The sequence below is a fragment of the Chelonia mydas genome, chromosome 1, assembly GCF_015237465.2.
Source record: "Chelonia mydas isolate rCheMyd1 chromosome 1, rCheMyd1.pri.v2, whole genome shotgun sequence".
Taxonomy (NCBI): domain Eukaryota; kingdom Metazoa; phylum Chordata; order Testudines; family Cheloniidae; genus Chelonia; species Chelonia mydas.
In genome coordinates this window covers 12,457,422-12,471,940 of record NC_057849.1, presented here as the reverse complement: position 1 = coordinate 12,471,940, position 14,519 = coordinate 12,457,422, and the positions used below count along the sequence as shown (strand labels likewise).

The 14,519-nt window shown below is 51.4% G+C and overlaps 1 protein-coding gene across 8 annotated transcripts in view; it reads left to right on the top strand.

Annotated features, from left to right (window-relative positions):
• PLEKHB1 (pleckstrin homology domain containing B1) overlaps window positions 1–14,519 on the top strand; it is a 45,985-nt gene that overhangs the window by 14,411 nt on the left and 17,055 nt on the right. For all 8 annotated transcript variants that reach the window (XM_043527499.1, XM_043527500.1, XM_043527497.1 and 5 more), the window contains exons 4-5: window positions 1,279–1,381; window positions 4,610–4,649. In XM_043527499.1, coding sequence (XP_043383434.1) covers window positions 1,279–1,381; window positions 4,610–4,649 — 143 coding nt within the window. The remainder of the gene's footprint in view (window positions 1–1,278; window positions 1,382–4,609; window positions 4,650–14,519) is intronic.

The window sequence follows — 14,519 nt, the reverse complement described above, 5'->3', positions numbered from 1 at the left end:
GTCCCCCGGAGGAGAGAGTCCCCGACCACCACCACCCGCCTTCTCCTCTTGGGAGTGGTGGTCGTGGAACCCCCAACCTCAGGACATCGCATCTCATGCCTTCCAACCAGCGGAGTTATCTCTGAAGCCTGTTGCTCTAGCAGCCTCTGCCCGGCAAAGGCGTGGGGCGGGGCTTGCTGCCAGTCCCATCGTGGCTCTGCTGGTCTGGTATCAGTAAGGTTAAGATTTTGTCACGGTTATTTTTAGTAAAAGTCACGCTAAGGTCACGAGCAATAGACAAAAATTCATGGGAGCTCCGACCTTTTACTAAAAATAATGGGGGGAGAGAGGGGCTGTCGGAATCTCCATGGGGAGGACTGACAGCCCCAGCCCCACTGCCACAGGGGGCACAGCCCCGGCTCCAGACCCTGCCGAAGCCGTGGGGAGGGGGTGTGCAGCCCACGAGGAGCGTGAGCATGCTGAAAAACTCATGAAGCTGCAGAACAGCTGGAGGGGCGGTCGCATCTTTTTGCAGGACATCTTCTTGCCGCAGCACAGGGGACGGCGGGGGGCTGAAGCCACAGGGGACAGGAGGGGTGCACAGCCTGCCTCCAGCCCCAGCTGAAGCCCCAGGGGAGGGGTGGCGCACAGCCCCAGCTGAAGCTGGGGGGGGTGAAGGGGATGACGCACTGCCCCGACTCTGGCCCCATCCGAAGCCACAGGGGAAAAGGTTCGCACAGCTCCGGTTCCTGCCCCAGCTGCGAGGGGGGTGGGGTACACAGCCCCAGTTCAGGCCTAAGTCGTGGGTCGGGGATGCACAGCCCTGGCTCCACCACTGACTGTCGAAGCCAAAGTCCCAGAGGAATCCCTGACTTCCCTCATCTCCGTAACTAAATCGTACCCTCAGATACCAGAAAGGACCCCACACGCCCCTAGGGGTGGGTGAGCACTCCCTTCTCCAGGACAGACCCATACCCACCTGAATAAAGGGAGGAGTGAGGCTTGCCCACCGTGGAGTGTCAATGAACCCCTAAGCATACGGCTCTTGAGTGGCACCCCAAGGTCAGTACGGTTATAGTTCAGGGGGACTTGGCCATGTCGTGGGGATGTGGCTGGGGGAGGCCCTTTCGTGGGGCTGCAACTAGGGACTTGGAGTGCCCAGATCCTGAGGGGAAGGATGTGCTGTCTGGGTGTGTGTGTGTGTGTGTGTGTGTGTGCGAGCAAGCGTGCGCTCGCGCACATACTAGGTTTGCTAGCTGCACCGCTGCCCTGACTCCTCTGACGTGCTTTGGCTTCCAGATGTGCAGCCCCCGGAAGGGAAGAGCCGAGATTGCCTGATGACGATTGTGCTGCGAGATGGCTCCAAAGTGACCCTGTGTGCAGAGAGTGAGGACGACGCGGTGTAAGTAACTCCCGGAGGCGCCGCACGAACAGCGGTAGGATGGCGAGGATGCCCCCGTTTTATACCAGGCCTGTCTCTGCTCCACTTTAATGCTTGTTCGTGACCAGTGACCAGAAACCTGCCGGAGGCATAAACGTCACTGGACTGTTGCAAGAGACACCCCCTCCTGGGAGCCACGGTGTGTTTCCATTCGCCGTCTGGGGGACAGGAGTCCCACAGCGTCCATGGAGCCTGCCCCTGTACAACGCAAACATGGTGAAAGGAGCATGCTCCAGCATCGGGTTGGCAACATTGTTAAGGGACTGTTTGCTAAGCACCCCACCCACCCTCCACACAGTAGTATTTTTACTGTTGTTCTTATCGTTATTATTAATCATACTAAGCAGTACTCGCCTACCTTCACCAGGGGTATTTCTTGCTGCTTTTTGCAGCACTCAGCAACTCCCAATCTTGTACAGAGATTGAAAAAATAAAAGGGGGGGCATGGCCCCCCCCATGACCCCTGAAACCCGCCCCCCCCCGCCAGTTCCGGCACCCCGGCCTCAATCCAGCACCTTTTACAATAATAATCAAAACTTACCTCCCCAGAGTGTAAAACGTTCAAGTTAAGGGTGATTGCTGGCCTTGAATTCCAGTGAGGAGTGCACCATTGGATTCACTCTTGGGCCACATCTGTATCAGGCTATCTGGGTTCTTATATTGATGCCCCTCACATAGGATCCGAGTGCTTCTTGTGTCACTGATAGTCAATAGAAAACACACGGGGGCCAAATTCATCTCTGGTGCAAGCAACCCAACTGACTTCAAATGATTTATACCAGGTGTGTGTCTGGCCCGTTGTGTGTGCATTTCCCCCCTCCTCTTCCCAGGTGAAATGGGAAGTGATTTACATAACTTTAAAGAGCATAATCAGAGGCTAGACACCAGAACAGAGACCTGCTGTGATCACATGACCCAGCTGCACCACTGGCTATGGTGCTGCCCCAGGGAATGAGCTAACAGGGAATTAAAGATTAGTGGGGCTGTCAAACAGCATTAAAGTCACGGGCACACACGCACACCCAACTAAACTGGGGTCATGCACTGTGACAACTTCCAGCAAGCCGGGTGGCTTCCTGACTGTGAACCCATCAAAGGAATCTTGCTCTTACTTTCTCTAGGCTGTCTAGGGTTAAGGTGGCGTTGAATAAGACCAAATTCCATTGTGTTTGGGCAGAGGAAGGATTGTCCAATGGTTATAGTGCTAAATGGGGACTTGGGAGTTTCCTGCTCTACCACAGGCTGATACGTGATCCTGGACAAGTCATTGTTCTTTGGTTCCCAATCTGTACACAAGGGATAATAGCACCGCCCTACCCCACAAGGGTGTGGTGAGGATATATACGTTCTGGGTTGTCAGGGTCTCAAATACTATAGTAACGAGGACCAGATAAGTACCATGGATAGATGTGGTGGCTATTAATTACTTTAATCAATTTAAGGAATTTGATTTGTCGGGCTCCCAAGACAAGAAAAAAACCCAAACTTGGCACTGTAGTTATTCACCTACTCCATACAAACATAAGATCTTCTGTATCATAGTGTTTTTCACTAATTAGGGACATATTTTTCTCCTCTGAGTTACATACCTGGGATTAAAGTGAGCGCAGATCCCAGTGCAGGAGCCCTAAGAACCAGTCCAGATTCTGATGATGGAATAGTGAACTGTCCTGTAGTTATTTCTGCATGCAGTCTAGGGGTCAGTACTGTATCTAATTCCACTATGTAGCTAGGGAGACGCCCCGTGATACACAGCTGAGATTAGAATTTGAGATTAGCCTCTGTGAGGATATAGGGTCAGAGAAGTGGCTAAGTAAAAGTGGCACCTTCTTACTCAACAGCTCTGCTTCCTGTCTGCCTTTAACTTTTATCTGCTGGTCTCATTAGCGTACACCTGTCTTCGCTCCTTTTAGCCCTGCTGAGGGATGCAGCTTTGGGAGAGCGAGGTGGGTTCTGTTTTGCCTCTCTTGTGTCAGCCTGGTTCTAGCTGCAGAATATTAATTGCAGATGATGATGTTTGAGGCATAAAGAACCCAGCTGAGTTTTCAGCTCTGAACAGTTTGTGAGACTGTCGGGTAAAAAGGCCTGGCTTGGAAACTGATGGTGTTAAGATTGGCAGTCACCAATGGATAATAAATATGGAAATTCCGTAATGTCACTTTAAAGGAGAAGTGGGGCCAAATTGAAACCTCTCCAATCCCAACAGCCATCTCCTCGGCTAACTAAACAGAACTATCTCGATCTAAGGCGATTCCCAGGGGCACAGGTTCTCCTCCCAGTTCCTGGTTCATTTCAGGGGCATGTGAAAGGTTCCTGGCCCTTTGTGAAAGGAAGGGCCTAGTCCAGGGGTTCTCACAACAAATTTTTTGGTGGCTTCAGAGTGTGGCCACCAATTCTTGCTGGTGGCCGCTCTGACAATTTTTCCTAAAATAATTAACTTTGGGAAAAACAAATAAATATGCACATCAAAATCATTGTAATTTATTTATTGCTAGCTAGTAAGTCTGCTGCTGTGAAAAGTGATATTAACAAACATACAAGTATCACTTTTCACAGCAGACTTACTCAGCCTCAGCAAGCCTGGGGACAAATTAAGCCCTGGATGGGGAGGTGGATGGAGAGGCAGCAGGGACCAGGGGCGATGAGGGATGGGGGAGGCAGCAGGGAGCCAGAGCCTGAAGCTTGGGGGATGGGGCCCCAGGAAGGAGCTTGAAGCTCCGGGGCCATAGTCTGAAGCCCCATGGCCAGAGCCTGTCACCCTGCCATCCCAGGGCTGAAGCCCAAACCCCACCATCCCTGGGAAGGTGGGGAATTCACAGGCTGCCTTCCCCTCCCGTGTTGTGTCCCAGGTGTCTCCAGAGGGGGGCAGGGCCCAACTCCTGCTTGCAGCCCCAGCAACCAACATTAAGGTGGCACATCCAAGAGCAACAGGGAAGGGGAAGGGTGGCTGTTTTGCCCCTCAATCACTGCCCAGGAGGCTGTGGCCACAAGAAAAGCCCGTGGTGGTCACATGTGACCATGGTGGCTGCATTTGAGAATCGCTGGCCTGGGCGCTGTGCTGTTTGCTGAGCTCCCTGATAGTAGAGCAGCGTTGAGAGATTAACCAAGGAAGAGCTTTGCCTTGATGTGGTTTTAAAATTGCTCCAGGCACCTATTTGCTCACATATTGTTGTCCCATTTTGTTTACAGCGCCTGGAAGATGGCAGTGCTGGAGGCGAAAAACACCCCGGTGAGCCTTTCCTTCTTCCATTTCATAGGGCTCTTATTACAGGCTGCAAATAAAGAGCTGTCTTCTTCCATCTCCCCTCCCCTATCCACCTTCTTCCCCCATCCCATAGAGTCAGTCAATGGAGGAGTGTGGCGGGGGAGGCTACGTGCACAAAGGCATCTCGTCCCAGAGTGTGGGAAGAGGCATGACCATACTTGGAGAACTGCATTCCCTTTTGGGCACCTCCGTATTAAAGAGATACGGACAAACTGGATGGTGTTCAGAGAAGAGCAACAGAGAGGATTCGAGTTCACGAGGGGTTGATTTATGAGCCGAGGTTAAGGTCTTGATCCAAAGCCCCTTGAAGGCAATGAGGAGTCTTTCAGCTGACTTCATTGGTCCTTGAATCAGGACCTTCTTAATAAATTTTGCTCACTATCATTACCAATGATTTGCCCCAGCTGAGATTGGAGCCTCATTATGCTAGGTGCTGAGCAGACACATAGTAAGAGGCAATCCCTGCTCCAAGGAGCTCATTACCTAAACAGGCAAGGCAGACAAAGGATGGGAGGGGGAAGTGAGTCACAGGGAGGGGAAGCAACTTGTCCAAGGTCACTGGACAAGAACCCAGGTCTCTTCTGACTGCCAGGGCAGTGCTGTGTCCACTAGACCACACTACCTCTTGAGTTTCGCGAGGCAATGACTAGGGACATCAGTCTGCAGCTGCCTAAAGGGATTAGTTTTATGGATGTAAGTGGTTATTTAGTGTAATGCACAGTTTTATAACCAGGAGGATTGGGCTGAAAATAATAAGCTGGACAAAAGCCCGAGGAAACATACCGCAGGGAGAAGCCCTGCCCCAGCTGGGGGATGGACTTGCTAACCCAGCAGGCCTCCTCCATCTTGAATATCTAAGATTCTTTTGTTTCTACCCACGACGGAGCAACCGAGCCAGCCCTTTGCCAGCAGCCCAACAAAGAGGAGCCTGTACCAGAGTGTGGGCTGCTGCTGGACCCTACAGATAATAGGAGAATTGTTCTGTCCAGGGACAGAGTGCACTTCATCCCAGGCCTCGCCTCGGATGGCTTTGCTCCTAGCACTCTAAAGATAGAGCAGGAGCCCCTTCATCCAAATGGGCGGGGGGTAATATGGACTAAAGGGGCATTGGATAAACTAAGGGTGCTATGAGGCAAACGATGCCTGTTCAGGGACAGGAATTAGGATCATGGGGGTGTACGCTGGAGGGGAGCGGGGGATATGTCAGGGAAGAGGGGATTGGCTAAACTGTGTTCTAATCCAGTGTTTTTTGTTGGATCGTTGGACTCTTTGTTGGAGACACCTTGTGGTGGACTGGTGGACGGCTGTTCCCATGTGTCTCCTTGGGGCATGGCCAGACACAGGTGTCGCCTTCCCACCATTTGCTCTGTCCAACCCTTGACTGTCTCTGTGTTGTGGTGGTGGTGATGCTCCTGTGCTTGTTTCTCATCTGAAATACTGTTACACCCCCTACTTGCTGCTCAGGATGGTTGCGGGAGCCTATTGGTTGCTTACATGGGGCTGGGAGACGTGTGCTGACGTGGTAGTTCCTGTGGGCGTGGGAGCAGGGATGAGAAGCTGTGCGCCTGAGCTTCTCCTACAGCCGATTTCCTTAAGAGCTGCAGGGTGGCTTTCAAGGATCTGCTCGCTGCCTTGCTTACAGACATTGGAGCAAATTTTTTGCAGGGGCGGGTTTGGGGCAGATAGTGGATGCAGGGTAATGCATCTTTTCCTGTCCCCACTGCTCCTTGCTTCAGCCCATTTCCCTCTGGATTGATCAGACACCCTTCCCTCGCCTCCCCCACCCCCCATGCTGGGATGCCCACTACCCTAGTAAACCCTATGAGCATTTACCTTGCTCATTTCCTTTGTTTGTTGGTGGAGTATTGTATAAAAGTCAAGTCAGAAATCCTACAAAGTCCCGCCACAATATTTCTGCTCTGCTCAGTGGTCATGAGACAGGTTAGGTGGCAGAGTCCATGCTACTCCATGTGGTATATACAGCACGTAGACTGTGAACCTGACTGATCTCACACCAGTGGTATGCAGGAGCTAATCCACTGAAGCCGGTGATGTAAAACTGGTGTAAGTGAGAGGAGAATCGGGCTCAGTGTGAAGCTGTATGCGAAGTGCCAGTTGGCGTTTTGCATTATTGATTTATAAAAGAAAAGGATGTCCAGAGAGACCTTATTTTAAAAACGTGTGCAATTGGGCAGTTAAGGTGGAGCATCTCACCATAAAGAGAAACAGTGGGGCCAAGTGGGTAGAGCACTGGACTTGGACTCAGGAAATCTGGGTTCTGTTCCCAGCTCTGTCACTGGCCTGCTGGGTGATGCTGGGCAAGTCACTCCACTGCTCTGTGCCTCAGTTTTCCCATCTGTAAAATGGGGATAATGCTGACCTCCTTTGTAAAGTGCTTTGAAATCTATGATGAAAAGTACTATATAAGAGCTAGATATTATTATGACTAAGGTTGTATTGCCTGATTTGCTTAGTTTGTCCACCATAACATTGCACAAAATGTTTATTTTTGTGTGTGTGCATGGAACAAAGAAACAGAAGACTGGCTTATTTCATGCTCAGTGTGGCAGGATTTTCCACTGAGCTGGGAAAATTATAGTGAAATGAACCCTAATTGCACTCCAGTTTCATGAGGACTCTACCATTGAAGAAAATAGTCCATCACACAGTAGCTACTGCTGGTCCAGCAGAAGTCTAAGGCCTTACCTACACTTAAAGTGTAGATGCTATTGTTGTACTGGAAAACCTTCCTAGTGTAGACACAGCTTATACTGGCAACAAAGGCTTATACTGGTTCCACGAGCAAAATAAGTTGTAAAGCATTCATGCTGATATAACTGCATCTACACTTGGGCTTTTTGGCTGGCTTAGAAATGTCTTAAAAAACACGCCCCCCCCCTTCACAGATGTTACTATTCTGGCAAAGAGTTTCTGGAGATGGCTAGAGAAACACATTAGGACATTTGTTTAGTGGATCAAATCGTGGAGGAAGGGTGCATCTTGAGAAGGCTGATAGAGCCCCCACTTCCTCCCTCACCAACAGGATAGAGTAATTGGAAGGCAAAAGTAGCCTCTCTTTGGTTGATAAGTCTTGGGGAGCTCTATGAAGAGAAGGGTTTTTGTTTTAAGCTTGGTGGCTCCAGTCTTCTCTTGTTTGTATTGTCTGAACCCACGGAGTCGAGTGCCACTGGCAAATAACATTGCCACGTGATGCTGGGGGAGAATAGTGCTGCTAAGAGCATAGGGAGAGCGTAAATGCTGTCACGCTGCTGGTCTGACAGCCATTCATAAAGCCAAGATTCTCCGGTGAGGAAAGGCTGCTAATTGGGGGTGGAATTAGCAATAACTTTTTGAATTGACCTCTTCAAATGAACTTGTTAACTGGATTTATCACAAAGAAGGGAAATGGGAGGATCCTCTTCGTTGTGCTGGAGAATAAATTGGAGATGTCCTTCAAAACACAATGGCTGGAGCCTGGGAGCCCTGCCTCCTGTTGCTGCTCCATAGACATGTTTCTTGGAGCACAGAAGATTCTCAAGGGTTCTTCTTGCTTTCTGCTATTGTACAAATTCTTTTTGAAAAAGATCAATAGCTAAGGGAATCCTTGGGAAATGTGAATGTATACGAATGAGTGAGTCCAGAAGAGATGCAGCGTTAAGGGAACTGGCTAACAAATTTATCAGACCGCTGTTGGGTTGTTTTGTTTTTTTGAAAGCCACAGGGAACTGGCAAAAGCAACTCTTCCAAGAGGAACCAAGCACGATCCTGGCAATTAGCCTATCTCTATCCCCAGGAAAATAACAAAATCTGACATTAAGAAAATTGCTAAATACCTTAGGCCAAATCCCATGGTCCTTTCAATGGGAATTTTGACCGAATGAAAAGGGAATGAGCCTTTGGCTCCTAGGGGATAACAGAACCATGAGCAATAGGCAGCCTGGGTGAAGTCAATAGGGCCAAGATTTCACCCAATATGCTTATAATGACTCGATCCTGCAAAGACTTAAGGAGGAACTCGCGAGATCTAATCCCGCCTCTGCTACTCACTTGTTCTGTGGCCTTGGGCAAGTCCTTTCTCCTCTCTGTAGTTCAACTTCCCCTTCTGTAAAATGGGGGTGATGACAGCTCCCTCTGGGAATGAATTAATGTCTGTGAAGCATGTGGAAGGTATAAAATGCTATGCTATGTATGTGGTGAATATTGTTAGTGGAAGTCTGCAGTGCATCAGTGGGGGATCCTGGAGACCCCTGGACATGTTGTGTGACAGTTGCTTTATGATATAGACAGATCGATACTGTGGTAAAACAGAGCCTAAACAATCAGCCTAAAGAGAACAGAAGAGCGAAGCCAATGTGTGCCGGGGGATGCACCTCTACCCTGTTTAAGACCAATCCCAAGCCTATGGTGAAGTTTGGCTACCTAGAGCATACGCAGCCCCAGCATACCACAGTTGCTGATGAGGCCACCCATTGTATAGCCAAGACCTGCACTGCATTTGCAATGCTGTCGCACCACCTACGGAACGATAGGGGTGATGAAATTAGCACTAATCGAAATATCTGTCGGGCAGTCGTGCTGACAGTGCTTCTGTAGTGTTGTGAGACATGGACAACGTATGGCTGCTGCGTTAGGAAACCTGTCCATTCCATAGGCGCTGTCTTAGGTGTGTTTTGCAGGGTCAGATGGTGGGACAAGATTCCCAATATGAAAATCCTTAATTGTCACCAGATGTCTTGCTTTCAAAGCATGCTCTTTAAAGCTCAGCTGCATTAGCCTTAGCATCTCATTCATGCGGCCAATTCAAGGCTACCCTAACCCTCTGTGGTCAGCTAAAGAGAGGCACCTTCTCTTTATAGCGTTTCTACCAGCCACCATAAAGACACACTGAAGTCAAATTTGAAAGCATGTGTCAGAGCTGGGCCATGGGTGGCCAGCGTGTGCTAATCAGGGACCAAGTTGTGATCAGGAGACCTGTGGCGGAGTCGAGAATGATCCAGGTCAGGATAGCAGGAAGTCAGGGGCAGGCACCAAGTTGCAGGCAGGAGGTAAATAGCGGAGTCAGGGATGAACCGGGGTCAGGAGCTGGAGTCACAGTTAGGCAAGGTCTGGAGAAGAAGCAAGCAGGCAATCTGCATCATTGCTCAAACAGCTCCCTGTGATGGCTTCCAGGTTTATAGACTGGCATGGGCCAATCAGTGGGCTGGGGAGGAGGGCGCCACTCAGTCCCCACTGGGTGGTACTTCCTCCAGTGCCTAGCTTCACAGGGCTCCCCAACGGAAACCTAGCTTGAGCACCTGGTGGCGATGCAGAGGCATCCGCGATAGTGGCCCAGCACCTTCATGGTCCCCGGTTCTAGCCCCTCAGGTGCTTACAAGCACGTGTCACTCACGTGCCACAGCCCCCACCAGAACAAAGTGGCAGCTGATTTGTCACATCACTGTTAACCACTTAGAAGCGAGGCGCATTTACAGCTTATGTGAGCGGCGCGAAGCAAGGCTGCATCAGCCTGCAATGGTCATGGACTGTCTTCTCTATCCCACATGTAACTGTGTTTGCAGTTCTTGCCTTGGTCTGACCACGCATGTGCGGGTTCACCTGTTCTGTTTGCCGAGTCCTTGTAGCATCTCATCAACATGAAACTCTGGCATCATCAGTCGGAGCCCTCTGAATGGATGCTGCAGGTGGTCCATGTGACTGGAGTAGAAGAGTGAGGTGGGAGGGCTGAGGTCCCTTCATAGGTTGTCCATAGTCTCCTGCATAAAGCAAGGGACTGGAAGGTGCACTAGAACCCGGGGCTCCCTGGGCTGCCATGGTCTAGTGGTTAGAACAGGGTACGAGGGGGCAGGAGACTGCAGTTCTGCTCCTTAGTGGTACATGCTGGTCATAGCAAGAGAGAGAGCACATGGCTCATGATTCTCAAGTCCTGGCTCTGTCAACAACTGAACCCAACCATGCCTTGGTTTCCCCCGCGGTATAATGGAGAATACTTTTGTCTTGGTTGCTCCTTTCATTTCCTTACCTAGTAATAATAACTACTGTAGACCTGGTCGATCCTTGTTGTGTCTTGCCCCACTAGCCCTTGGTTGGGGGTGGGGAGGTGTTTTGGAGGGGCAGTGGAGCTGTGTTTCCCCATGGCTGTGACTCCTCCTCTTCCAGTCTTCTCCCTCTCTGCCTGGCGGAGGCAGGGGCTGCAGGTTAACACGTGGGATGACAGCGAATTTGAGAGCTGTTAGAAGAGGCTAGTTCCCATTGTCTCCAGTTCACTCCGGAACAAAATGAGCCAGCCCTGACGAGGAAGGAGCTGTTAGCATCTTTAATGTGGGGAATCCAGCGGCAAGGAAGCAGAAGTCTCCTGGTAGCTGGGCTGGGAAGAAAGAGACGTTTGCCGCTGAGCTGGCGCATGCTGGGGATCAATGGCTGACCCTAGCAGGGCTTTTTTGGAGAGGGCCTGAAGCTATGTTTGCAGCAGATAATGAGTTTTCCTATGTTCAGTCACACAGTGGAAGCGAAGGCAAAGGGACACAGGGAGGAAGCAGCCAAGTGCTGTGGCTAGGAGAAGGCAGAGCTTTCTGCACTGTTGGAAGGCATCTCTAAGTTACAAGCCTGCAACACCTCCCAGCTGAGGATCTTGCAGCCAGGTGGATGTCAGTATCATCCCCATTTTACAGAAGAGGCACAGAGAGGGTTAAGTGACCTGCTCAAGGCCACACAGCAAGTCAGTGACAGTGCTGGGGGGAAAACCCAGGAGTCTGAGTCTTCTGCCTGTCCTAGCCACGTGCGCTCTGAACTGGTGATGCAGACCATGTGTGCATCCTCGCTACACCCTGGGAGGTGGGGCAGGGCTGTTATCCCCATTGTACAGATGGGGAACTGAGGCACAGAGAGACTTGCCCAAGATTCCCTATGGCAGATCAGGGAATTGAACCCTGGTCTCCCAGACAAGTGCTTGGACCCATCCTTCCCCTTTAGTCTTCTACTTGTACCACTAGGAAATGATCTAATGCTGTGATGCTTACATTGGAGACCCAGAGAGCAGGAGTGTCTCAAACCTGGGCTGACAGAGATGAATTAAAGGAGAGCATCAATTGAATTGAAGTAGAGCGTGCATCAAAGTGAATAAGAACGTGAGGCAGATAACCTTTGGTTGCCTCTTCCCCCCCCCCCCCCCCACCCCCCGGATTGTGCTCAGAGTTCCCATCCTGAACCCCCCAGCACACTCAATCTAATTGTGTATTGAGCGAGATGAATGGGAGAAGGAGATTAAAACACAGGTGACTGGTGCACAAAAGCCAGTGTGGGCTGTGTGAGGCTGATCAGTGTATTGATTTATGCTGCGCGTCTTGGAGCTTGAGGGCGGAAGGGTGTTGTCCTGATGCTCCGTCCCATCCCATCCCATCCTCGGCTCTCTCAAGGTCAGGCATCCAGGGGCATGGTGCTGCATGGGGAAAGGGAAACGGGTTATTTCCTTTGTCTTCCTGGAACTCAGGGAAAGACAAGTGGGTGGGTGGGTGGGGGTGGGGTGGGGTGATTCTTCTCTGGGTTTGTTCTTGGATTAAATGACCTCTGTCTCCGCACAAGGTCATCTGCTCCTGCCGCTCTCTGGCCTGGGCTGTGACACATGGATGGGCTTCGCTCCTGAAGTGCAATGTCCTCACTGCCCCGTGCAGTCTCCCGTCACACACAGGAGCAAAGACTAGAAGGTTGAGGGTAAAGGCAGGCTCTCATTTCACACAGATCTTGTCAAGATCAAAAGCCTGCCTCCACGTTGCTGGCCCTCCCTGCTTCAAACACACACCTGGATTTCTGCCAAAACCAGGCCTGGCGTCGGTGGGCCTTGGGCCCCGGCCTTCCCAGCTTGTGCACACGAGAGGGACGCAAGAGATTTTAATTGCCTTGCCATGCTCTGGCCTCTCTCCCTGGCCTGACCTCTTTGCATCAGCACTGAGCAAAGGCCCACTTTGAAGCTGCCTCTTCAGCAGAGGAGCTGCTAATTAGGCCCTGTCCTGCTGGGTGTGTGAAGTGACTTGGTTCACTCCAGCCAGGCAGGCTAATAAACAAGAGCTGGATTCTCCTCCTGGCTAGGAGGTTCCAGGCCAGGGTCGATCAGGGCCCAATGGCCGTGTTTGGTAGTTGGTTGTTAGTATTGAAACCCGTTAGCCTGGCACGTGACCACTAGCCATGAGGAGAAAGAGACTGTTCTACTCTTCTGAGTTCAGCAGAGAGAGGGCGACTCCGGGGGAGCTCCAAGGCCGTGGCTGGGCATTGATTTCTATCTGAGCTCAGAGGCCAGTTTGCTGCTCGGTGGCAAGTTCAGGGCCCTGAACGGTGGTTTCCCCTGCAGCCCGAGCAGATTGGGAGGAGAGCAAATGGTGGAGGGTCTGACACCCTGCAGCGGACTCCTCCCAAGCGGGGGCGGCTGCAGCTGAGGCTTCCAAAACTTGTTTGACTCGTGACTTGTTTTTTTTGGCCTGTTTTAAGATGTCCAGGTTAGGCCTTGTCTCCACTACACCCGCTACCCCGTTGGGCGGTCCCGTGACCAGGCGCTAGCTCCCTGCTGTAGTTAAAATATCGTCAGTCTTACAGTGCTGTGAGGACGGACCTTTGAGCCATGTTCCCAAGCTTTGCTGCGGCTCTGCTGAGTTCTAAGGCCCCGATTCTGAGAGACACAGACCCAGGGAGTGGGGCCCCAAATGCCTATAAGCCAGCTTTTGTGCCTTGCAAATTCTGGCCTTAGGCGGGTGCTTGCCCAGCCCCCACCATAAATTAGAGCAGCCTCGGGGGCTACCTGAACTTGTGGTGACTTTGAACAGGCCACCGTGGGCTACTCTGCCCATAAGAGCTGGACCTGAGAATGCTTTGGTCATATTCCTCCCCTTATATATCCCAGTAAACCAAGATGTAGGCGCATTCCAGCTGCTCTGTGCCTGCTTGGGAATCCCCCCTTTCCCACCACCACCGCTGGTGGCTGGTTAAGCCAGCTGTGCGGCCCCTAAATGGCAGCTCAGTTAAGGGGCTACAGCAGAGCCCAGAATTGGGGGCCTAAGCATATAGTCCTGTTTACACCACCAGACTTAGTTGAGGGGCCCCGTGTCCTAACCCGGGCCCCAGACACCACAGCTAGCCTATGGGGCCTGTGCATGCAGCTGAAAGCTAAAGTTCCGCGAGTGGAATGAGTTTGGGAGGTCTTAGCCACACCGGCCCTGCTTTCGTTGGCGGGACCCTGCTGGAGCACAGTGACTCGGCCCTTTGCTTTGAATGGATCCCCTAGCAGCGAATGGCAGGCGGTTGCAGTGCGGATGGAATCTCCTCCCTGGACCCGTGTCTTAGGGCGGGAGGACGCTGAATTCACGATGTTGCCTTGAGATGGGACTAAAATCCCTTCCCCGTTGCTCCCCATACATTAGAAGGGTAAGCGTGTTCCCGTAGCACAGCCACGCACCAGCTGCAGCCTTCCTTTTCTTTGTGTCTATAATATTGATGTGGTGCTTGGTGCAGGCTGGCTCAGAAACCCCTTCCTCTCCAGCGCCATTGCTTTTGCCTCTTCAAATCCTCCTTGTTCTCAAGGACGTCGGTGCCCCCAAAACATCTGCTGCAGGATCGTGGAGAAGGAAGATTTAAGAGGGGTGGAGGGGTGTGTGTGTGTGAGAGACTTAAAATTCACCCCTTCGTGCTTTCTTGTGCTTTATTGCTACAGTCCCCTCAGCCCCAGTTGCACCAGGGAATGCAGAAACATTTATTAGAGGTATTACAGTAGCACCAGAGGCCCTGTTGCGCCAGGCACTGTACGACCTCAGAGTAAGGAGCAGCCGCTGCCCTGGAGAGCTTACTGTCTAC